This window comes from Argentina silus (genome assembly GCF_951799395.1).
Source record: "Argentina silus genome assembly, chromosome: X".
Taxonomy (NCBI): Eukaryota; Metazoa; Chordata; class Actinopteri; order Argentiniformes; family Argentinidae; genus Argentina; species Argentina silus.
In genome coordinates this window covers 1,687,576-1,713,700 of record NC_139653.1, presented here as the reverse complement: position 1 = coordinate 1,713,700, position 26,125 = coordinate 1,687,576, and the positions used below count along the sequence as shown (strand labels likewise).

The 26,125-nt window shown below is 42.6% G+C and overlaps 1 protein-coding gene across 1 annotated transcript in view; it reads left to right on the top strand.

Annotated features, from left to right (window-relative positions):
* Positions 1 to 26,125, top strand: part of rasgrp3 (RAS guanyl releasing protein 3 (calcium and DAG-regulated)) — a 46,866-nt gene that overhangs the window by 11,255 nt on the left and 9,486 nt on the right. Inside the window, exons 2-9 of the mRNA XM_083694839.1 lie at positions 11,671 to 11,875; positions 12,255 to 12,361; positions 19,319 to 19,377; positions 20,647 to 20,778; positions 20,927 to 21,074; positions 21,654 to 21,827; positions 23,217 to 23,333; positions 23,650 to 23,925. Of these exons, the coding sequence (XP_083550965.1) occupies positions 11,806 to 11,875; positions 12,255 to 12,361; positions 19,319 to 19,377; positions 20,647 to 20,778; positions 20,927 to 21,074; positions 21,654 to 21,827; positions 23,217 to 23,333; positions 23,650 to 23,925 (1,083 nt within the window). The 5' untranslated portion in view covers positions 11,671 to 11,805. The remainder of the gene's footprint in view (positions 1 to 11,670; positions 11,876 to 12,254; positions 12,362 to 19,318; positions 19,378 to 20,646; positions 20,779 to 20,926; positions 21,075 to 21,653; positions 21,828 to 23,216; positions 23,334 to 23,649; positions 23,926 to 26,125) is intronic.

The window sequence follows — 26,125 nt, the reverse complement described above, 5'->3', positions numbered from 1 at the left end:
AATGTTCACATCTCTTATACAAGGTTTATATCTCACACAATGTTCACATCTCTTATACAAGGTTTATATCTCATACAATGTTCACATCTCTTATACAAGGTTTATATCTCATACAATGTTCACATCTCTGATACAATGTTCACATCTCTTATACAAGGTTTATATCTCACACAATGTTCACATCTCTCATCTCATACAATGTTCACATCTCTCATCTCATACAATGTTCACATCTCTCATCTTTACACATTCTAATATGAGTGGCGTTATGGAATCAAGCAGCGCTGCATTTCATTCCAGAAAGTAATTCCCTCCCATCTGCCCTCATTCACTCCACAGTGTGTATTGGATGAATAGATCTTGGCAACTGCTTTTGTTTCGCCTAGTTTACGCTATATTGCTTTCACCCATCCAGTCCCAATAGGTCAGCAAAGCTAACAAAGTATGAGAAAGTGGCAGAAAGGAGGAGGAAGCCAGGAATCCTCTTTGGAATGATAGTGTCTGGGACTTTCAATACCTGTTGTATGATGGGGATAAAATGTGTCCGACTTGCTAAAAAATGTGACTGCTTCAAAGTTACGAGAGTCATGAGTTTGAGGCTCGCTCAGTTTTTAGAGCGAGGCACTGTGCAGCCCTGCAGTCAGTTCTCACAGACTGCAGGGAGTAGCAACCGCCTTCATTGTGGGAGGCACTTTTCATGACCAATCATGAATGCTTTCTTGACACGTGTACCTGAAAAACCCTATATAACAGGATATGTAGACTGTGGTAGGATATACATCATTATGGTTTTTGAGAGATGTATTGATTGCACATACAGTATATTTTCAGTTGATGGTTGTGTTATGTGGTGATTATTCAGAGAATAATAAGAGAATTCAAGAGGATTCCAATAGCCGTCATGTTGTCACTGCCATGTTTTCAAGCCATGCAGTCAGAATTGCTCTTCATTTTCCAACTTGGGACTGCACAGATACACTGCCCCTGCCTGTTCTAGTCAGGTTCAATTTTGAAGTAAAACAAGCTCAATATCTTCCTAGAGTCTGTGTGCAGTACTACGGAGGAGGCATCACGGCTGCTGCCTGTGAAGGCTGGAGACGTGGGTGGGAGGTGTGACTACCTGATTACCACATAATGGAGAACTGATCCATGTATTGATCCAGGACCTCCAGGGGGATGTGGAGGCTCAGGTCACTCACGTGAGGAGCCTTGTGCACTCTTTATTTTATTTTTAAAAAGATGTTTACATCTCTGTCTGTGCGGCTAACAGCGATTTGTAGAGGGGATTGTAGAAGATATTTGGTTATAGATATGTTTGCAAAAAGGTACTTTGAGATTGTCGTAGTCTTGGTATTTGGTTGTAGAGTTTTAGCCGGCATTTATCTGGTCAATATTCAAATTCAGTGTCTTTTAGACAGCTGGTTACTACCAGGGTGCTTTTGACTTAAACAGCTTTACGTGACATCACTATTCAAGACATCTGAATATTGACTTGTCTATACACCTATAATACCTATAATACAGCCTATACACTGTATTGGAGGCCTTTACTTGTACTCGAGCAGACAAGATGTTTCTGTACACTTCAGAATACATTCTGCTGCTGCTGTCAGCAGTAACATCATCAATTAAGACAAGTTAGTCAGTTCCTGTGGCAGCTATACATGCCAAACCATAGCAACCTCTCCACAATGTTTCACAGATGAGGTGGTATTCTATAAATCTTGGGCAGATCACCAAACTTTCCTCTTGCAATCACTCTGGTACATGATAATATTTGTCATCTGTCCACAAGAGCAAACTTTTAGCAAACTGTAACATCCTTTTTTAGGATAACTAGTGGTTTGCACCTTGCAGTGAAGCCTCTGTAGTTTGGCTGGTGACGTATTCTGCGGATGGTAGTATCTGACACATTCACGCCTTCCTCCTGGAGAGTGTTTCTGATTTGTCAGTTGTTGTTTTTTTCTTAATTATGGTGAGCATTGTTCGTCATCCACTGTAGAAGTCTTCCTTGGTCTACCAGCCTGTTTGAGATTACTGAGCTGACCAGTGGTTTTGTTCTTTTTAAAATTATGTTACAAACTGTTGATTTTGGTAAGTTTTGGCTATGTTTCTGATTGATTCTGATATTTCAGCCTTATAATGGCTTCCTTGACTTTCACTGACGTCTCTTTGGTCCTAATGTTGATAGACACCAATAGCAGACTCCAAAGGCAAATGCTAAGCCTAGAATTAATACTAGACATTGACAGCTCTCTTATGCCTGCACAAATGATGTGACGGAACACACTTGACTAACCAGAAACACCTGTCAAGACAATTTTCCAATACTTTTGGTGTCCTGAAATAGGAGGACTATGTATAAAAGGAATACATTGAATGTAAAGCTGAGAATCTCTACTTTGACCTCATAGTAATTGTTTGATTGTTGGAGTACAGAACTAAAAGAAGACAAAATGTTTCCTCTTTCCCAATACTTATAGAATGGAGGGCACTGCATGTAGAATAAGGGATTTTAAGCCCAAGAACAGCTCTGCAAAATCTGCACAAAACAAATCTAAATATGACATAATGTTACGGCCGCAGCCGAAGCCTGCCCGTGTCTATCTCTTTCGCTCTTGGTTGTTTAACAGGCTGTGTGCTCCAGGGCTCGGAGGCTCCGCCCACTTCATGGTTGGCATCATCGGGGATCCTGATTGGAGCAATCATTCCGTCCAGCGCATCTATCTGCACCGGGCGCCGGGAGCATAAAAGTTTGGCCAGCTTGTCAGTCAGGGGGCTGTGTATTGTTGAGCAGTTCCATTCTGAGACTTTGTTAGTAGACATCCAATGTTGGATGATTCGGTTCGTGTTGTGTACTGTGAACAAGGCACTAGATTATTGTTTAGAAAACTGGGCCAGGTATAATTCTGTTTTACTGACAGACCCACACCTAGTAGATTCTTTTGTTTAGACTCACGAAGAGCAGAGGTGGCTGTTTTGAATGTATTTAAGTTTTGACCGCTGTAGTAGGACAGTGAGGTTTTATTTTGCTTTGGTTTTGTTTAAAGAAAGATGGTTTAGTTATAGCTCTCTTTTGGTTATATTTGTTTGTTTGATTTGAACAGCACCCGCAGGCCCTTTTTCCTTTGTAGTTTTGCCTGTTGTATTGTTATTGTTTTTACTTTAAAAAAAATCAATTATATAGATATATAATTGATATATATATATATATATATATATATATATATATATATATATATATATATATATATATATATATATATGATTTATTATATATATTATTATATATATTATTTAAAAATAAAATAACTTTAATTTACCAATCCATCTGGTTCTATGTTGCTTCCCTTTCCCCTAACCCTAACCCTAACGAGCTGGGTTGTAACACATAAACTTACAGTAATTCTTACCCATCGATATTTATGTCAATGCTTTATTGTTTTTTAGATGCAGTGATAACAATATCCATACATATTGCACACTTCATATATAGAAGTTTTCGATATCTGGAGGTTGTACAAATGAATATCCAAAGGTTACAGTAAATGACGGCATGAAGGTGCATTGCAGAAAATCACCAAATTAAAAACACGTCGTAAAGGTGATCTCAGCCACCATTAGCAACACTAATTACAGCTATTGTAGGTGGGATTAACAGGCCTCCAGGCCACTATTGAGGCCATTATCTCCTCAGTGATCAGACGAGACACATGTGACTGGCTGTGGCATGCGTGGACACACACACACATACACACACACCCTCTCTCTTAACAACATATGGCTCTAGTGGACAGCTGCTGCTCTCTTCCTGCCAAATCACTGAGACACACTGCAGCCCTGTGTGCTACATCTGCCTCTGCCTCATCTTCTTTGTGTGTGTTTCTGTGTCTGTGTCTGTCTGTGTGCCTCTGCTCTACACATGGCTCACACACTCCAGGTCTGTGTCTGTGTGTGTGTGTGCGTGTGTGTGTGTGTATGTGTGTGTGTGTGTGTGTGTGTGTGTGTGTGTGTGTGTGTGTGTGTGTGTGTGTGTGTGTGTGTGTGTTTCTAAAAGCAGAGCTCTTTTCATTTGCTAGAGTGTGGGGTCACATGTGAGGGCTGTGTACCACTGCTTCAGGCTGTGTTTACAAACAGGAGGAGGGCCAGTGTAGTGCACTCTACCATGGGACTCACTCCGCTGCAGTCAGTGGCAGCCTGCAGTACTATTCGACTGCATCTAAGCTAAGGATGCCTCATCGGAAGAATGATCTTTGATCTCTGATGATCTATGGACATACAGTACAGAAGCTTGACATTATTGCCATGCCTTTTCTGGGTAAGATTGTATAGTATTATTCATATGAGTTTATATTCAGTATGTTGGTGACAATGATGTTGGTGATTATGAGATTCTTGTGACACTGTTACAACGTGTATTTAGTCGGGTAGGCTGAGGAGGCTCATTTCAAACATCTTTGTTGTGTATTTCATACCACTTTGTTGAATTTTTTGTTGTTTGAATTGGAGTAGAAATGCTGTGGGGTTTTTTGCTGGAAGTCAGCAGAACAATGTGGTCTTGCCACAATGGATTTGAGTTGTGTCTGTCAAACCAGGAGACTCTCTGTCACCAAGTGGACACTGCTGGGCTTTGCTCACATTCAGGGAGTGACACACTCCGAGTGTGTGCGTGCGTGCGTGCGTGTGTGTATGTGTGTGTGTGCACATGTACGTGCGTGTGCGTGTTTGTTCAGTCAAATGGGTGGCCCACAACTTTTTTTCGGTATAAAGTTGAATGCTGGGTCTGGAGAAATGTGACAAATTCATTGTCAGAGTTCAATTGCAAGGACTAATAGTTCATGATAAATGTTATTTTTTCAACATATTTCATTGTTTGTTTGCTCATACATTGTTTACAAACAGTTAGGGGTTACGTATGTAACCTAGGTTATCTGAAGGAGATTAGGGAGACCCCTCACTATGGGACACGCACTCTGTGTGCCTGTTTGCTGAAAACCCTATTCAATCACGTCCCAGCCTATAAAGGCTCATGCATAGCTCGCTAATTTATTCTGCAAACCACTCTTCGCAAGCTCACCATGAGAGGTGCAACGAGGGGTCTCTCTCATCTCCTTCAGTGAACCTAGATTACAATTACAATTACTGGTACAAACAGAAGAATGTACCCGTCTACATCACACCGTCTCCAAACCAGTACGAAGGACAATGTGCGCCACAAAGGTGTGGTCATGTCCAGGCTGACATCCAGGAGGCGCTGTAGCTCTGCTGACACCCTGTCACGAAGAGACAGAGGAATACGCCGTATCGGCTGAATGACCGGCTTCACAGCGGGGTCAACTGGTGGCTGTTGTGTGAAGGAGGTGAGGCAGCCTAAACCCTCAAACAGTGTTGCTGTGCTAGTGGTGACGGTGAGGATCTCTGAGCCACAGGTGTTCAGGAGGGAGAAGCATAGGTTACCAAATAGGTCGAGTCCCAGGAGGTTGGCACCAAGGTGAGATACACGGAACTGAGCAGCCGGGAGCACCCTGCTACCATACTTCACAAGCAGGTGAACCGAACCTACAAGGTTAATTTTAGAGCTACCATAGCCACAGAGAGTGGTGGAGGGGGCATGCAGTGGTTGGTGGGTGAAAAACTGATTGTAGGTCTCCAGGTTGAGTAGGGACACTGTTGCCCCCGTGTCTAGGAGCAGGGGCAAGCCAACATCTTCAATCATCAGTGTGCATGTCTTAATTACCACTCATCATTGTGAATGATGGTAGAGGACGTTTGTGCATGTTGTTGTTGCATCTAAGCAGGGGCAGAATGGCATACTTTGGAAAATTGGTTGGGCTTTTCACAATTCCTGCACATTTGACCTCTTGCTGGGCAATTTTGGGCTTTTGAGTTGTGGGCAGAGGAACCACAGTTGCCACAGGGCTGATGTGGGCAGGGTCGAGGCTGTGAACTGCACACTCTCCGTTTTACATCGCAGTCTGGGGGGCAGGACAGCCCCGCATGGTCGGCGAATGACAGTGAGCGAGGGAGCTAGCTTGGCTGCGCAGGCTGCTATAGACTCCACTTGAGATGTCAACTGGAGAATGACTCTGTATTCGAGAACCTCAGTACCCAGCAGAGTGCATAGCTAGCAGAACGTAGAGTCAAGATGAGACAGTGCATGAATTAAACCAAGGCACGATGGGCAGACATCTAGCACTTGGAAGGTTGGCTAGCTTTGTGTAAGTCCAACTTCCACAAGGCACAACCATATCCATTTTGGCGGGCTCACTGGGGAGGTGCCTTCTCAGAATTGCGTCTCTCGGATCTGGCCGAAACCGGAGCTGTGTTTTCTGTGGGAGAAAACAAGAGACACAATGGTAATTAGGGAAGTTGACACACAAACTATGCCGTAGCGGAGGCAACAACCAAAATTAGTCAAATCTTTTTTGAGAGATAGCACTTGCCCACAGATCAAAATAGTGCTGCAAAAGATGGCAGAAGATATTGCCTGATAGGGGGCGGCAATGCTATATACTGTAGCCCTGAAGTTAGTAGTACAGTAGCTAACGAGAGGGTGCTAGCTCTGTTCACGCAAAGCAAAAAAGCTAGTGAGGGCTCTAGTAGTCCAAAAACTACGGACACCAAACTAGCCAACCTTCCTTCCAACAGGGATATAATATTTCCTGCATGAGGGAAGGAAAATGTACTTTGTCAAAGCTAGATAAGGGCTCAAATGGTCCGTATCCACAAACACTCGAAGCTAGCCAACCTTCCAAGTGTTAGCTGTAGCCTATACAAGGGACCTAGCAAGTTATAAGATAACTTGAGGAATTAACGTTGACCTGGCAAGAGTTCAAATAATTCTGGAATTCCAGAATTATGAGCACAAAGCTAACAACCTTCCTGTGTTAGTTTGATAACTCGGAGAGTAGCAGGTTCGCACAAGGGGAAACACAACGTGGCTTACCAAAATCAGCGTGCTCTTCCGTTCTTCTTTGTTATACCCTAACACCCCAGGAGAATTTTCAGTGGAACAGTTAAGCTAAGTTGTAGCTTGCTACGAAAACACACTATGGTAAGCTTCAGACAGTCAGCAAGTGAAGAGTGATTCAGCCTGTACAGGTGTGACTGAATAGGGGTTTTCAGTGAATAGGTAGACAGAGTGTGTGGCCCATAGTGAGGGGTCGAACCGAAGTGACTAAAAGATAACTGTTGTTCTTAGTATACTAAGGTAAGTCACATTCTTTAGGTAAGTCACATTCTTTGAGAATCAATGGGTATATATCATTAATTGAAATTAAATTAAATGACGATTGAACAGATGAGACAAATCCATGAGACAAAAGGACCAGCCCGTGACATTAAATGGTTGAGAAACTCTGCCCCATACTACGGTAATGTTAAGCAAGGTTTTAACAATAAGAGTTAAGTTCTTAAGACGGAGATATACAGTAGGACTGTTAATTATCCAGGATGACTTGGGGTCATCATCTGTGGACATAACATCTCCAATCATTAGGTAAACTTTTCTTTAGACATAGCGAAGCCTGTTGTCTCTTCGGAGAGGACTGCTGATGACAGCCTCTGGACTGTGTGGTCAGAGCAGAACACGCCACATGGAGTCAGTCTGTGGTCACTGCGACCAAGCTGCTGATGCCCCTTTTTTAAAGCTAGGGGGTGTAGGAAATGCCAGTACTGTGTACGCCTCATTGTTTATAAGGCTCCTGACCTTAAATGAGCTCATGCTCTGATTTAGCAGCTTCCTAAAGTTGACGATGAAATCCAATTTCACCACGCATGCAGTCACAGCTGCAAATGACCACATGAAATCAGTGTAGTAGTGGATGAGGTTTGTTCTTGTAAAACACCGTCTCTGTGGTTGCTGGTCTAGAGGTGTGCAGTGAAGAAGGACCCTGTGAGTCTGGATTCAGGCTTTTGGAACTGAACCTGTGTTCAGCTGTAGGTAGCTGCATATGAAGCTGTACTTTGTAAAATGCCCAGGAAAGGAGGTAGAAATCAACTATATTTCATAAGACTGAAAATAGATGATTTCTTAGTGGAACATTTTTTTTAATGAAGAAAATCAAACGGAATGAGAAAAAATCCTACTCTGTTGAGTGGGTGTCTGAGGACTTGCTATAGCTATACATTTACAGTTGTAAAATGTGGCTCCAAGAATATGTCTTCTAGCTTACCATTGAAAACTATTGGGCATGAGAAACAGCCTATCTGTTGTCACAATACTGCTGGGCCCTTTAAGAGCTTATTAATATAATTGCTTGAGCGGAACAAGCTTGGGCATATCTGCTATGGTTTCCATTCAGGCTCCAGGCATCAGCTGTTTCTTTGCAGTGCATTGATCAGCTGGGGAATAATGTAATAGACACACTCAACATTTCCACTGTGTTTGTCTGACGTCTTTGCTCCTCCTCCTGCATAGAATATTGACAATCAGTTGTTTTTTTTAATCAATATCTATACTATTATGTCAATTTCAGTATGTATTTGTCCCAAAAGCTCCATGACTACTTCAGGTTGTGTGGCTAACTTAGTGCTCCATATCTTTTAATCTTTAACAAAGATTATCTTAGTAGATATCTTTGCACACATTGAATATTCTTCTTGCAACAAAAATGTTTTGAATTGCTTTCATGTACTTATCAACCCACAAATTTGAACCCAAACTAGATATTTTGCTGGACTGTTAAGTAAATAAACAAGAGCTCCATCTGAAAGCAAATTTTATGAATGTTTGGTCACCAATGCAATCAAAGACTAGGCCTTGATTTATATTCTTCTCCAAGCCTTAGTTAAGAAAGGTTGTCTTCAGTCAAGGCCATGGATGTAATCCAACCGCACACTAACAAAGATTAATTAGAAACAGTAGGTGACACATACTAGTCAGTAACACATCCATTGTATGCCCATGATCTTATCAACTATGTTTATAGGTGAGGAGCTCAGTAATGTCCTTGCAAACACATACCAACCAGCAATTACCCCAGTGCTGATATTGACATAAGTGTCACACAATCAATTACAAGGCCTGCAGATGACGTCTTGTGTGTATCTCACCAAGGTGACGGCGACAGATTATGCACAGAACCATTAACTAGTTCCAAATGGCCTGGGGACTTGGTCTCCTGCTCCAACCATACAGTCCTAATCCTCATTCAGTGGCTGATTTATTCAGCTCTATGGCTCAGGTCAGCTATCTGATAATGTATGTCTGATCCTCACTACCACCAACCCCCACAATCAACCACAAGCAGACAGAATCTCACAATGACGCCACCACTGATGTCACTACTACAGGCGACCAGTTGAAATCCTGACCACTGGAGTATTTGGCTGTATTGTTGCGCCGTAAAATCTAATTAGAAAGTCTAGAAAAACCTAAAATAATTTCCTTAAAGGCTCTTTTTGGTGTCTAACTGAACCTTTGTGTTGGCATAAGTAGTGACAATCACATATTCATCAGATGTAGAAAGAGAAACCACTGTATTCTGATTACATAAAACCAGTCCTCAACCAAGCCCCTGGTACACAGAGATAGCTCTTTGTCTGGTTCACTGGGCCAGAAGACTGTTATGTAATTTGTATGGAATCATGAGCTGTTTCGGTGATATCACGCACTGAGCACATCAGAACGTCATTACAAATTGATGACTGCCATGGGAGTTCTCAGAAAATGGCCCATCTCCTGCATATCTCCCGGTGGAGATGGTGTGCGTGCGTGCGTGCGTGCGTGCGTGCGTGCGTGCGTGCGTGCGTGCGTGCGTGCGTGCGTGCCTATACTTGTGTGCATACAGCGGGTGAAATAAGTATTGAACATGTCACCATTTTTCTCAGTACATATATTTCCAAAGGTGCTATTGATATGACATTTTCACCAGATGTTGGTAACAACCCAAGTAATCCATACATACAAAGAAACCAAAAAAAATACGTTCAGAAATTAAGTTATGTGTAATAATGTGAAATGACACTGGGAAAAAGTATTGAACACATGAAGAAAGGGAGGTGCAAAAAGGCATGGAAAGCCAAGACAACAATTGAAATCTATCAGTAATTAAAAAGCAATCCAGCCCCTTGTCAGTGCAAATTAATATCAGCTGGTTCAGTCCCAACTGATGGCCTACAAAAAGGTGTCATTGCCAAGGTGTCACACAAGACACATCTCATGATGGGTAAAAGCAAAGAGCTGTCTCAAGACCTTCGCAACCTAATTGTTGCAAGACATAACGATGGCATTGGTTACAGGCGCATTTCTAAGCTTCTGAATGTTCCAGTGAGCACTGTTGGGGCCATAATACGGAAGTGGAAAGACAATCATTTCACCATAAATTTGCCTCGATCAGGTGCTCCTCGCAAGATTTCTGACAGAGGAGTGAAAAGAATAATCAGAAGGGTTGTCCAAGAGCCAAGGACCACTTGTGGAGAGCTTCAAAAAAACCTGGAATTAGCAGGTACTGTTGTCTCAAAGAAAACAGTAAGTAATGCACTCCACCGCCATGGCCTGTATGCACGCTCACCACGCAAGACTCCATTGCTGAAAAAAAAGCATGTTGAAGCTTGTTTAAAGTTTGCTGCACAACATTTGGAGAAGCCAGTGAAATACTGGGAGAATATAGTGTGGTCAGATGAGAGCAAAACTGAACTGTTTGGATGCCATAATACACACCATGTTTGGAGGAGAAATGGCACTGCACATCACCCTAAAAACACCATACCAACAGTGAAGTTTGGAGGTGGGAACATCATGGTGTGGGGCTGCTTTTCAGCAAATGGTACTGGCAAACTTCACATAATTGAAGGAAGGATGAATGGGCAAATTTACCGAGACATTCTTGACCAAAATCTGCTGCCATCTACCAGGATGATGAAGATGAAACGAGGGTGGACATTTCAGCAATGATCCCAAACACACAGCCAAGGAAACCCTCAATTGGTTTCAAAGAAAGAAAATAAAGCTGCTAGAATGGCCCAGCCAATCACCTGACTTAAATCCTATTGAAAATCTATGGAAAGAACTGAAGATCAAGATTCATAGAAGAGGCCCATGGAACCTTCAAGATTTGAAGACTGTTTGTGTGGAAGAATGGGCCAAAATCACACCAGAGCAATGCATGCGACTAGTTTCTCCATACAGGAGGCGTCTTGAAGCTGTCATTACCAACAAAGGCTTTTGTACAAAGTATTAAATAAATATCAGTAAGCGTGTTCAATACTTTTTCCCTGTGTCATTTCACATTATTACACATAACTTAATTTCTGAACTTATTTGTTTTGGTTTCTTTGTATGTATGGATTACTTGGGTTGTTACCAACATCTGGTGAAAATGTCATATCAATAGTACCTTTGGAAATATATTTCCTGAGAAAAATGGTGACGTGTTCAATACTTATTTCACCCGCTGTATATGAGCATGATCCTGGAGGGGACACAGTGAACTGGCCATCTGGTACATCAGTACATCATTTTTTTCACTCAGGAGTCTCTGAATAACCATTAAGCATCCATGTAAATCGTATATGAATGTGGCAGTGACTGGACAGTTTCATTTGTGTGTCCACACAGTTCAAAAACTGTATGATCCTGGACAATAAATAAGGTCTGACCACAGGAAGACAGTGTTTATTGAGATAATAGCTTGATGACATGGCAGTCGGTTCCTTCTCTCCGCACAGAGAGCTTGTGAGCAGTTCAGAGAGGGAGCAAGCTCTGACCCCTGACCTCCAGGTGTGGAGGTGTGCCATGTGTTCTCCTGCCCATCAGGGCGTGAAGCCGTCTCTACTGTGAGGAGTCGTCCCGTGCCCCACACCATGGGATCTTCGACGCTGGGGAAGGCAGCCCTCCTCGACACTCTACTGGACGCCTGCATCCAGGCTTTCGGTAAGTGGGCTTCTGTAGATGCAAATCAAATCGAATCAAACTGTATCTATATATCATACACAAATGCAATATATGTTTGGTAGAACATAAGGATCAATACTGGGTCTTATAGTGTTCCTTATAATCAGGTTACTTTGCTCTGGGATGGAGTAGAGAGCATAATAATTTATCTTAAGATGCTCGCATTTAGGATGTTTCATGAATAACAGTCATACCACAGGATGAGATATTACAGTGCATTGCCTCCAAATACATGCATACCTCACAAATGTCGATACAATATTTCTCCACAAGAAAAAAACAAGTGAAAGGTTGGCATGCGTTAAGTATTGATGTTGTCTATATAGTACAGTGTGGCTCTCTTTTGGTTTTTCCACAGATGACGATGGGGAGCTGCAGTCCAACCAGCTCCCTCGCACCCTCCTGCTGATGCACCGCTGGTACGTTACGTCCACAGAGCTGGCGGGGAAGTTGCTCATGATATATCCTTCTGTGGATATGCAATATGTCCTAGTCCTCAGTTGGTAGAGCATGGCGCTAGCAACGCTTGGAGGTTGGGGATTCAATTTTCGCTGGGACCATATATACAAAAAATGTATGCACTCGCTGTACTGTAAATTGCTTTGGATTAAAAAAATAATATACATTTTAAAAAAAACAATAATAACTGTGTATATATATATATATATACAGTGCCTATAGTGCCTATAGAAAGTCATCAGACCTATAGAAAGTCATCATACCCCTTTGAAATAGTTACTATATTTGTCGTACAGCCTGAAATCAAAACCCATTAAAAAAAATAAAAATTTAGCCATACAACATCAAACTAATGAAAAAAAGGCAACAGTTCTGAAAATTTATAAAAAATGAAAAATAAGAATAACAGGGTTGGAAAAGTCATCAGTCCCCTGATTTAATACTTTTTAGAGCCACCTTTTGCTGCAATTACAGCCATCAATCTGTTTGGATATGTCTCTACTAGCTTTGCACACCTAGATTGGAGAATATTTGCCAATTCTTCTTTGCAGAATTGTTCAATTTCAGTCAAGTTCCGTGGTGAGCGGCAATGGACTGCTCTCTTCCATCTTCCAAGTCCATCCACAGATTTTCAGGGCTCTGACTTGGCTAGTCAAGGACATTCACCTTTCTATCCTTAAGCCACTGTGTTCTTTTGGCGGTACGTTTAGGATCGTTGTCGTGTTGGAAGGTGAATGACCTGCCCATCTTCAGCTGTCTAGCAGAGGGACGCAGGTTGTCCTTAAAAATTTGGGTGTACTTGGCAGCATCCATTTTCCTTTCAATCCTGACCAATTGCCCAGTCCCCGCTGAAGAGAAACATCCCCACAACATAATGTTGCCACCACCATGCTTCACAGTAGGTGTGGTGTGTTGTGGGTGGTGTGCTGTGTTTGGTTTTCGCCAAACACAGCACAAAAAGTTCAGTCCAAAAAGTTCAATCTTAGTCTCGTCTGACCATAAAACCTTTTTCCACATGCCAACAGAATCTTCCAGGTGTGTTTTTGCATAGCACAAACGAGACTGACTGTGGCACTTTTTCAGAAAAGGCTTCTTTCTTGCTACCCTGCCATACAGGCCAGCTTTGTGTAAAGCTTGTGAGATTGTTGTCACATGCACAGCCATAAAGACTTGTAAGTCCTTCAAAGTTGCCTTTGGCCTCTTGGTAGCTTCTCTGATCAATGTCCTCCTGGCTCAGTCATCCAGTTTGGACGGACGGCCTGATCTAGGCAAGGTGTTGGTGGTGCCATACGCCTTCCACTTCTTAATGATGCTCTGAACGGTACTCAGAGGGATAGCTAAAGCCTTCGAAATCTTTTTGTAGCCTTCACCTAACTTGTGCCTTCCTACAACTTTATCCCGGAGGCCTTTTGAAAGTACTTTTCCAACCATGGTGAATTCTTTGCAGAACCATGCACTTCTAGTAGTGGAATCCTCAAGAAACAGCTGGTTTTATTCTGAAGTAATCAAAACCACTACAATTGATGTCAGGTGGGGGGCAATTAGCCTGGTGTTTGATCTGGAAGTTGATTGGTTGCACCTGAGCAAGTTTATAATGGTATACTCTAAGGCAGTGGTTCTCAAACTTTTTCTGCTAGTGAACCCCCTTTTTTAAAATATTTTTTCAGCTGAGTACCCACTTCACCGGCACAAAACATTTTGTTAGGCACTGAACGGGGGAACCAGGCGCGAATACAGAGTCGGACAAGCATAGCAGGTTTGGGTATTTAATGAGGGGATAAGGGTAGGGGGTAGTCTGGCAGTGGACAGGCGGCAGGAAGGCAGGTAGCACCGGCAGCGTGGAAGGGTAGGCCGGTGGGCGGACAGGCAGGCTGGTGGATAGGTAGGTAGGCAGGCCGACGGGTAGGTGGAATCTGATACGAGGAACAGGGAGATCAGAGTTAGAACAGGTACAAAACACCAGTAGCTAATACGACGAAACGTAGTAACAAGCCTCAACGTAGTAAGGCTAGAAACTACCATAGGAACTAGTACAATCTAGCGATGAGTAGCCAGGGTAGATAACTGCATGGTGATGGCCAAAAGGTGTGTATTGAGCAGGTGGAGAGAGAGAGAGACAGTGGAACCAGAGCCTGGTCACGCCCACATAGAACACCAACCCAACAGACAAGATGGACAAGGACAAGGTGCACTGGCGCCCCTAGAGGGGCTGGGGGGTGTGACACATTTTTGGGAGAAAAAAAAAGAAAATGAACATAAATAATGTATGTGCGTTCTATTTGGCAGTGTACACATGAACATTAAAAGGGTGCATATACTCACAATTTAGTGGGAAACATGGGCCTGTGCTTCATTGATGAGTTTAGTCATTCTGGGTGGCAGGGAGGCAACTGCAGTGATCAGGCTCTTTTCCAGGCATAGCTTGTTTCTTTGCTTTGTTTTAATTTGGATCATTCATTGCTGAAAAGGAGGTTTCACGCAAATAAGTCGATCCAAATGGTAGTAGCTGCTCCAAAGCTTTCTTTCCCAGCTCAGGGTGTTCCTTCTTCACACACACCCAAAACTGTGTGAGAGTGGAGTTCTCAAACTTCATCTGTAGGCCACGGTCAGATGACACATCAATGAGATTTTCCTGAAGACTGGCAGGAAGCTTCATATTCTTGCTTTCAGCCAAGAGAAATGGGTTTCTCACCCAGTCCAGATGTGCAGATTTCTCTTGAATATCAGGGAAGTAAGAATTAAAACCACTAGTCAAGTTGGCCAAATGTCCCTCTATTATTGCCTTCACTGGAGCTCTATCCACATCCTCATTGGAAAGGAAAGCGTCCACCTGAGGAAAGCAGGTGAAATCCCCTTCTACACATGCCTTCTTCCACAGCTCTGCTTTCTTGAGAAAACCCCCCACCTTGTCTTACAGGTTCAGAACGATAGTGTCCTTTCCCTGCAGAGAGACATTCAGTTCGTTGAGTTTGCTGAATATATCTGCAAGATAGGATAGCTTTGCAAGCCAGTGCATGTCCTCAAACAAGGTGACATGGGGAGATCTATGGTCTCTCAGAAAGGTGCGCACTTCCGAGCGTAACTCAAACAGCCTGTTAAATATTTTGCCTCGGGAAAGCCAGCGCACTTCTGTGTGGAGCAGCACTTGCGTGTGTTCAGCGCCCATATGTTCACAGAGGCTGCGAAACAGTCGCGCATTAAGTGGCCTTGACTTGATGAAGTTAATGATCTTGACAGCGTCGTTCAAAACTTTGTGTAACTCTGGACTCATTCTCTTTGATGCCAATGCTTCCCTGTGTATGATGCAGTGATTCCACAGCACATCAGGGTTCTTCTCCCTCACTCGCGCAACCAGCCCTTTGACGCGACCTGTCATTGATGCGGCCGCATCAGTGCAGACACTTGTGCATGATCTCCAGTTCAGACCGTTTTCACCGAAGAATGCATTAACAACATTAAAAATATCCTCTCCAGTTGTTTTCCCCTCCAAACTCTTGCAGAAAAGCACACGTTCACAAATGTCGTCAGTATCGACGTATCTCACAAAAGCAAGAAGCTCTGCCTGTCCACTGACATCAGTTGATTCATACAGCTGGAGTGAAAATGAAAATGATTCGCCAAGTTTTCCCACTACTTGATCAACGATGTCTGTGCCCATCGTATCATTTCTGCGGCTAACTGTGTCGTTTTATCCAGCATAGTCTCCGCCAATACAATAGCGGCTGGAAGCAGCAGGTCTTCAGCTATGGTGAATGGCTTTTTAGCTTTAGCTACAAGCAAAGACACTGCATAAGAAGCCTCGAGTGCTTTGGCTGATGTTGTGGAGGCGTTTCGCATCACTTCTTGGGATGATCTGAAGTCGGAAAGTGTTCTCTTAAAAAACTCTGGTGGCTTACCGACATGACATTGATGCTTTGTGCTTAGGTGTCTTTGGAGGTGGGCTGGCTTCATGCAACTGTTGGCTAGTTTCTCCCCACAAAAGAAGCACAACGCCAGGGGAGGGTCAGAGCATGTGGAGGTGAATCCCATTAAAATATATTCTTCTTGATATTGACGGAATTTTGGCGTTTCTGGATGAGCTTTCTTTTTCACTGGTTCTCCTTTCTCATTGCTGTCAGATTTGCGTTTTAACCACTTGTCCATTTTCTATTATCTAGCTTTCAGAATTACTCAGGGTGAAACAATTGTTATACAGTTAGCTAGCTGGCGCGAAATTATTTCAAGTATTTCAATCAATGTTGACATACGTCATTGTCCCGAACGTGATATGCTCAATGCTTTTTTAAATAAAGATTTAGGTTATCAAACTTGTATGTTGGTACCCAGATTTAACTGATTATATTAATGTGGGATTATTTTACAATTGTCTATAACCAATACCTTAAAAAGTACCAAATGTTTCTGAGTACCCCCTGCAGTACTCCAAAGTACCCCTAGGGGTACGCGTAGACCCATTTGAGAACCACTGCTCTAAGGGGCTGATCACTTAACCAAACCAGGTATTTCACTAATTAATTTTTAATAATTGTCCAGAATTTTTAAAATTTGTATTTTCACTTTGATGATGAGGGTTATAATGTGTACATACAGCTCAACAAAGTTAGATTTGATTTATTTAAATTTCCAGGGTGTAATGTGACAAAAGGTAAAGATTTCACAGGGTATGATGACTAGGCACTGTATGTGTGTGATTTCGGAATGAATATCTTTTCTTTTTATAGGGTAGGAATCAATTACACACTGTGTGGATTAGGCTGTCACCACCAACCTAGCAAATTTCATATGTTTCTCTTGATCCTGACAAACTCCCCAGTCCCTGCTGGTGACAAACATACCCATAACTTGATGCAGCTACCACTGTTCTTCGCATGAGGGATGGTGTGGAAACTGCATTGCATGTGCTGGATTTGAGCTAAACTTAATGCTTTGTAGTAAAAACCAAATAAACACATTTCCAGCCACTTTCTTTGCTGTATCAGTTGAATTCATTGCAAACACAATAATGGATGTGAAATAGATTTTTTTCCATTAAGGGATTATTTTAGCCACTAGGATATAGACCAATTTTTTAGAGTGACTGAGATGATGTTGTCCCATTGACTGTGCTTTTTCCTCTCAGCCATTCAACTTGTAAAGGCTGTCTTGTACAACCTGATCCACACAGTGTGTATTTGAATCCTATGCAAATGAGAGACCCTATAAAAACAAAGATATTAATATATACACATATATATTACAATGAAGAACTGTATTACAATGCTCATATATACAGCAGGCCAGTAGGGGCATCCTCCAGTAGTGTTTACAGTATGACACAGTCCATGGTGAGTGCTCAATGGATTTTGTGTTCCCATACCAACATGTGGAGTATAGCTGGTTTTGTGGTAACACACATTAAATAACTCATTATAGGCATGAAGGCCTTCAATATCTTCATTTTATATTTATATATATATATATATATATATATATATATATATATATATATATATATATATATATATATATATAATATAATGTTTTACTGAAAACAGCTGAGAATAGCTCTTTATGAGATTATTTAAGACACTATAATGTAGTATAAATAAGTATTGTAATGGGCTATTATTGTATTGCATAACTGTATGCTGTAAGTGTTTTGGTTTTGCTGAATGAAGTGTCTTGTGTGTTATCATTACATAGCTGTGCGTTAATATGTATGCCTGTAAATTCCACTACCTAAGTCCATTAGAGAGGAATGTAAGAGATAAAGATGCCCTCACAGGAAATTCAACCTGGACAGAATCGATTAGCATTTATTATCTAACAGCACTCTCCATAGGATTTAATCTAGAGTGCCATGACTTTGCTTTCTAATCTGATACATTGAGAGAAGCAAGCTTTTCTTGGAGACAGTTTACCACTTAAGTGGTTTGTTGTCATGTGTGCATGGTCCTCAGACAAGCACTCAACATGGTTAGGACTTCTTCTTCCTAAAAGTGTTTCCCGGCTTCCTGGAATGAGATAATCTCGAAACTCAGAATCTCATCTCTCTAGGAAAGACCTAATCAACGATGATGCAAGATCCATACATTCCTTTGATATTATTCCCCCAGGTGTCCAGCTTTGCGCCTAATAAAAGTCTGTGCGTGCGTGCATGCGCACATTTCCTGATTTCCTAACATTGACCATAAGAGAAGTTTAATATCTGACCTTGAACCCGTGGTTAGCTGTATTAGTTTGGTTTTCTCCAGCTGTGATATGTGTGGATCAGGCAGGCAGGACGACACTGGCTGCCCAGAGGACTAACTTGTTGGAGAGGAGAGCCTCTTTCATGTGACAGAAAACAAAGGCTCACTGTTTTGCATCAACCCAACAAAATGTATTAGTAATCGCTACGCTTTTGCTGAGAGGTCTTTATTTAGCTCATTCACCTACTGTAGCCTTTTGTATCCCATACAGGCCTCTCATTTTGAGGCCTCTCATTTTGTCTGTAAATGTGTCATGAGTGTGTTGACGTGTTTATGTGCACGCATGTAAGAATAAGATGTGTGTTTTTGTTTACTTGTTCGACCTCAGAGAGGAAAGATTGATTAGGTGTTTTAACTGTGTGTAGTAGGCCAATACCTCCAATAACTGTGATTGCTGATCCTGAATGCTGAATGAGTAACTCACACATTACCACAGAAAAGGCAGGCAGGGGGTTTGTCTGGTCCGTGCCATGCTTGTGAGGATACTGGACAGTGGCACAGCTGTGTTGCTTTAAAGGTGATGGAAGAGAGGCAGAACTGCAGACCTGGCCCTCAGCCCAAAGCCTCTCAAAAAGCTGGGGGAAAATAGAGGAAACAGGGAAACAGGCGGTTTGTGTCCATTTGCAATTTGGCATCGGACACTGTCTCTGAAAATGTTTATTATGTTATTTTATGTCATGTCATTTTTCTATTAATGGTTCTTCAAAACTCTCCTTGACACAACCCCACGTACCGTGACGGCAAGGGAGATGACTGCCAACGGACCAGACTGAAGATCTGCTATTTAATGAGGTAAATACTATACATTCTCACCCACCCAGTTTCTTATTAGCTCTGTAGTACTGAAGAAGTATTCTGTTGCTTATCCAACTACCCCTTGTAATGATGTGCCTTTAGTGTGTTCCTGTGTTTGTGTTCCCGGGGCTCCGTGACTGACTGGCTGATTCAACAAGGGATGAGATAGTGATGTCATCTGAAGTGACAGCCAGTGGCTGTCCTTGTGGGACACATATGGGCCACAGCCTGCCATCTCAAGTGGAGATATTGTTTGGGGGTGAAAAGCATTGAGTGAATCAACGATCTTGTGATCCATAATTGATATGGAAAAGGCCCTCAGGCAACCTTTAACAAGAGAATGTGGCCTCACTTCACTGACCTCTCCATTGACAGTTCGCCACCATTATTAATCCATTACCATGTTACATTAAAAAGTACCAAGTATTGTATTGTATGTACAGTATATGTGACTTACTGTAACTACGGTGACTTCTGAAGCCCATTTTACTTTGAAGTCCTTAGGGAATAGTATGTCTACATTTCCTTGTGGATTTAGCATTATAGTGTCAGGTTAAAAAGTTGGTTGGTTCGGTTCAACTTAAAGGCAGATGGTTCCTTACCTTGAAAGTAGTCTATGAGCCAGGATAAATTTGAATCCATGGTTCAAAGTTCCTTTTCATTGTTGTTAATATTAAGTGAATTAAAATTGCATGAGAAAAAATCTGAATATAGTTGCAAAAATGAACATTTTCTTCAACTATGATGAAAGGCGCACTTAGTCTGGTCGAAAAGCAGATTGACCGTTTAGCCCTGTTAGAGCATCCACTGGAGGGGGCATGTCACATGATGTTTGGTGGCAACTGGATTATCTAATAAGGAGATGAGCCCCAGGTGTATACTAATTGATGCTCTAGTCACAGGGGGAATCTTGATTTCAATTAGGATAACCTCTTTTACACCTGTGGGTGAGCGAGTGTCTGAGAATGTGGTGACAAATCCAAATCATGCACCCTAGCCCGCAAAGAGACAGTGTAGGTTGTATCTGATTTCGCAAGAGACCAGCTTATGGTCATCCCATTCAGAATGTTTGTTGCAATTAACCCTAGGAGAATATCCTTTATTGAAGTCAATTGAAATTGCATGAGCAAAAATCTGAATATAGTTGCGAAAATGGACAGACAATTTTCTCCAACTATGATAAAAGGTGCACTTAGTCTGGTGAACCCCAGGAGAATATCCTTTATTGAAAGAGACAGTAAGTGTCCTCAATGTGTTTGTCCTTAGGTACTGGATCGTGACGTTCCCTGCAGAATTCAACCTGGACCTGGGCCTGATCCGCCTGACCGAGGAGTTCAGGGACATGGCCGAACAGCTGGGCTGTGAAGAGCACTTCAAACTCATCGACATCTCTACCATGTGAGACGCCCAAAGACTGACACACACACACACATACACATACACACACACACACGCACACACTCACACACACACACACACGCATACACGCACGCATTAATGTTTCAGTATATAAACTGCAGCATTTTACCTGTGTTTTTCTCCCTAGCCCATCATATGACTGGATGAGAAAGCTGACACAGAGGAAGAAGCAGGCCAAAAAGGGCAAAGCCTCCCTTCTCTTTGACCACTTAGAGCCCATGGAGTTGGCGGAACACCTCACCTTCCTAGAGTACAAGTCTATCAGGAGGATATCAGTGAGTGTTCAAGTATATCAGGAGGATATCAGTGAGTGGGAAAAGACATGTTCCATCTGAGAACCTGTCCACCTGCTAGAGTCCTTTCATCTCTGTCGACCCACTGTGTGACCTTCTTCAAAGGTTCTTTTTACACTGAACTCTTTAGCCACTCTGGCACTGTTAGTGCACCAACAAAGCATTGGCTTTTAACAAGAGATAAGAATGCTAGTAATTGGAGTAGTTGTGTTTGTGAATGTTGGTTAGGTAGATGTGTGTCCCTAGACAGGTGGTGTGGTGTCCAAAGCCTTCCCACCACACAAGTTAATTTCTTTCAGTCAGCGGCTGCAAATATCTCAACTAGTTATGAAAAAAGTGATTGTCTTCAGCTGCATCTGTAATGACTTCCTATTCGTCTTACAGCAAATTATACTATTTCTGGGTTCATCCATTTTATAGCAAGGTTATCCCATTCCTCAACCGAAAATAATTCTATAGTGGACAGTATAAATGCCCTAAAATGCTCTGTACTGCAAAAAGGTGGAAAACAGAATATGCCATATACAACATTTTCTCTCTTTCTCTAACCCCCATATCCAGTTCACAAACTACCAGAGCTATGTGATTCACGGGTGCCTAGTGGACAACCCAACGCTGGAGCGATCCATCGCCCTGTTCAACGGTGTGTCCCAATGGGTTCAGCTCATGGTGCTTAGTAAGCTGACGCCTCAACACCGGGCAGAGGTCATCACCAAATACATCAACGTTGCCCAGGTAGGAGGAAAGAGAGAGAGAGAGAGGATGTAGCTGTGTGGTGTGGTGGTGTGGCCTGATAATGCCTATTCTCACAGCGTGTGGAGCGCTCTGAGTCTGTCTTGAGAGACTATTATCGCCCTAATCCCCCCAGTGAAAGCTTTAGGTTTAGTTCGATTTTGTAGATGGTAGTTAGGTTCATTACATGTGATTATTGCTTTAGATTTATGTTCCTTTTACTTGTTATCAAGCATTGGCACTTCACATTTGACCGATTTTGCATTATGTACAGTTATACCAATTGGAGGCCTCCGGACCTCACTCTGGGTACTTTGGTTAGTAATGAAGGCCCAGATCTTATAGTGTTAAATAGCCACTACTAACTTCAGCTTACTTTAACAAAAAAACAATGGGAGTGATGGGGTCAAGTAGACAAAGTTCAAAATTGCATGGCCACATCAACTCAAATTAACTTTCTGACTTGGTTGTAAGCTACTTTGAGTTAATATGGCCACGAATATTGAACATAGTCTACTTGCCTCTTGTCTTTGAACTATCAATCAGTGTGATCGTTCAACGACTGAGCGAAGTAGCCACCCTCTCCTATCACATTGTACAAAGCTTGCTATAGTACCACGTGATCTGGTGTGCTAGGTAACATGAAACTGTGGTGATTAAAGGAAATTGAAATTGAGAGTTTCAAACACACCAACAATAAAAACAACAAAAACAAACAATTAAAGGAAAAGTCTTTTTTTTATTTAATTTTTTTTACAATACAATTTTATTTTTATTTTTTTAAACCTTGATACTGTATGCTAAAAGTGTAGCAGAGATGATTTGGAATCATACTCTAGTGAGGTAGCCCTGCCTGCGACTTCTATCACGGTTTATGTCTTTGGTATCAATGCCAGAGGTCTCCGGTTCAAACCCTTCCAGTTATAATAGTGTGCAGAAAAAGTATGCAACGCTCAGTTTCTTTGAGATGGGATTTACATCAGCTGGTGGTGAAAAAATTGTGTAGGTGTGCAAGCGAGGCACATCCATTATGTGCATGAATAGATAATAGATATGTACAGGGTTTCCCTCCAGCAATAACAATGTCTCTTCACTATTAATGTGATTCTCAATGTCTAATTGCTTAGTACAGAGGGGAGAGAACATGGTTTGTGTTGCTTAACAGACATTTAGGACCATGCTAGGTCCATCTCAGAAGAAAGCTGGGGCCGTCTCTCCATTACAGTCCATCAGGCTGCTCTTACAGGACTTACTCAGTAGACTAATGACTAGCACTTACCCCCCTCTTTCACCCCCCCCTCTCTCCCCCTTTCTCTCTCTCCACTCTCTCCCTCTCCACCCCCTCCCTCTCTCCCTCTCCACCCCCTCCCTCTCTCTTTCTCCACCTGTCAGAAACTCCTGTACCTTCAGAACTTTAACACACTGATGGCGGTAGTCGGAGGCCTGAGTCACAGCTCCATCTCCCGTCTGAAGGAGACACACTCTCACCTCGCCCTCGAGGTCACCAAGGTCAGCCCCCCCCCGCCCCCATTTGCCTGCCTCGTCTCTATGGCAGCCTCTGACATATGATGTCATTTCAGAATCCTTTAATTTTGCCACGCATGAAATTTATTGACTTTAACGATCTGATAAACATCAGATGAACAATTGTCCTGTACATTTAACTACTCTCGATGCTGTCAGGTTGCAGAAGTACAGTCACACCTCCTTGTGTCCTGTTGTCCAGTGTTATGTTTGATCGCTGTCATGTCACTCTCTCCGCTTCGGTATCTTACATCCGACCTACCCCCCCCCCCCCCCCCCCACACACACACACACACACCAGATCTGGAACGAGATGACAGAGCTGGTCTCCTCCAACGGGAACTACTGTGCCTACCGCAAGGCCTTTAACGACTGCGAAGGCTTCAAGATCCCCATCCTGGGGGTGCACCTGAAGGACCTGATCGCCGTACACGTGGTCTTCCCCGACTGGGTGGAGGACAACATGGTAAACATCGTCAAGATGCAGCAGCTGTACCTCACCTTCAACGAGCTGGTGTCCCTCCAAAGTGCCAGTGCGCAGGTGGAGCCCAACATGGACCTCATCTATCTGCTTACTGTGAGTGCCCCACAATAATCCCCATCTACAGGACATGTATACACTCTTAAAACAATAACCCCCATCTACAGGACATGTATTCACTCTTAAAACAATAACCCCCATCTACAGGACATGTATACACTCTTAAAACAATAATCCCCATCTACAGGTCATGTATACACTCTTAAAACAATAACCCCCATCTACAGGACATGTATTCACTCTTAAAACAATAACCCCCATCTACAGGACATGTATACACTCTTAAAACAATAACCCCCATCTACAGGACATGTATACACTCTTAAAACAATAATCCCCATCTACAGGTCATGTATACACTCTTAAAACAATAATCACCATCTACAGGTCATGTATACACTCTTAAAACAATAATCCCCATCTACAGGACATGTACCTGTATACACACTCTTAAAAGAAAAGAAGGTTCTAAAAGGGTTCTTCATTTGTCTCAGTAGGGGAACTACAGTGCCCTCCATAAGTATTGGAAAAAGGAAGCATTTTGTCTTCTTTTAGCTCTATACTCCAACAGTTTGGATTTTAAATCAAACAATTACTATGGGGTCAAAATAGAGATGTTTAGGGTTAGGGTTAGGGTTTTAATTCTTTAATTCTTTTTAATTCAGTGGGTTTTTTTCAGATTGGGTTCACCATTTAGAAAGTACAAAATGTTTTAAACATACTCCTGTTTAGTATTTGGTTGACAATCCTTTGCATTAAATAACTGCCTGTAGTCTGCAACCCATTGACCCCACCAGATGCTGGATATATTCTCTGGTGATGCTTTGTCATGCCAGTATTGTAGCCATCTTCAGTTGGTGTTTGTTTTGAGGTCTTTTTGCCTAAAATCTTATCATCAGGAAATTAAATCCATTTTCAATTGGATTTAAATCTGAAGATTGACTTGGCCAGTCAACAACTTTCCGCTTTTTGGCCCTGAAAAACTCCCTAGTTGCTATGGCAATATGTTTGGGGTCATTGTCTTACTGTATGAGGAAGCACCATCCAATGAATTTGGAGACTTCTCCATCACAGCAGAGAACTCTACTGTGACCTCCTCCCAGATAGCCAAGAATCTTGGGGTGATCCTTGACAACCACTGTGCGGCGAACATCACAGCAACAGCATGGTCCTGTAGATTCTTCCACTACATCAGAAGGATACGTCCATTTGTCACGAGAGAAGCAGCACAACTCTTGGTCCAAATACTTGTGATCGCCTTGACTACTGCAACGCACTCTTGGCCAGGCTCCCCGCCTCCGCCATCAGACCTCTGCAGCTCATCCAGAATGCTGCCACCCGTCTGTTGTTCAATCTCCCCAAGTTCTTCCATGTCACCCCCCTCCTTCACATCCTTCACTGGCTCCTGGTAGCAGCTCGCATCAGATTCAAGACCCTGGTGCTTGCCTACCGGGCAGCAAAGAGAACAGCCTCTCGCTACTCGCAAGCAATGGATCAGCCCCCAAACCCCTGCCCGATCACTCCACTCTTCCACCTCGGCTGGCCACTTGGCAATGCCACCTCTGCGTGGAAGCAGCAGTCGCGCTTCTCGATCACGGCTTTTCACTGTCCTTGGTTCCCTGTCAGGAATGCAGAGTGACTACCTATCTTCCGTAGATTGAAGACCCATCTCTTCAGGCTATATCTTAACTGTCCCTCCTAAAGACCTCTTCATCCCCACTACCCCCTTGTACAGTTTCTCTACTGTAAATACATTTAAAAAAAATGTTGCTTGTACTTGAGCAGATAAGATGTTTCTGTACTCTTAGTTCTACACAGCAAGTTCTTAGCTAGTTCTTGTGGCAGCTATACATACCCAAACCATAGCAACCCCTCCACCATGTTTCACATAAGAGGTAGTAAAGCTGTAAATCTTGGGCAGATCCTTTTTTCTCTAAACCTTCTTGCAATCACTCTGGTACATGACCATATTTGTCTTATCTGTCCACAAGACCATTTTCCAGACCTCTGCAGACTTTTTAAGTACTTTTTAGCAAACCATAACCTGAGGCCTCTGTAACTCGGCTGGTGACTTTTTCTGCGGATGGTAGTCTTTGACACATTTACGCCTACCTCCTGGAGAGTTTTCCTGACCTGTGGGACAGTTGTTTTGGGGGTTTTCTTAATTATGGTGAGCATTCTTCAGTCATCCAGGGCTTTCTTTCTTTTTTATAATGTTACAAACTGTCTAAGGCTT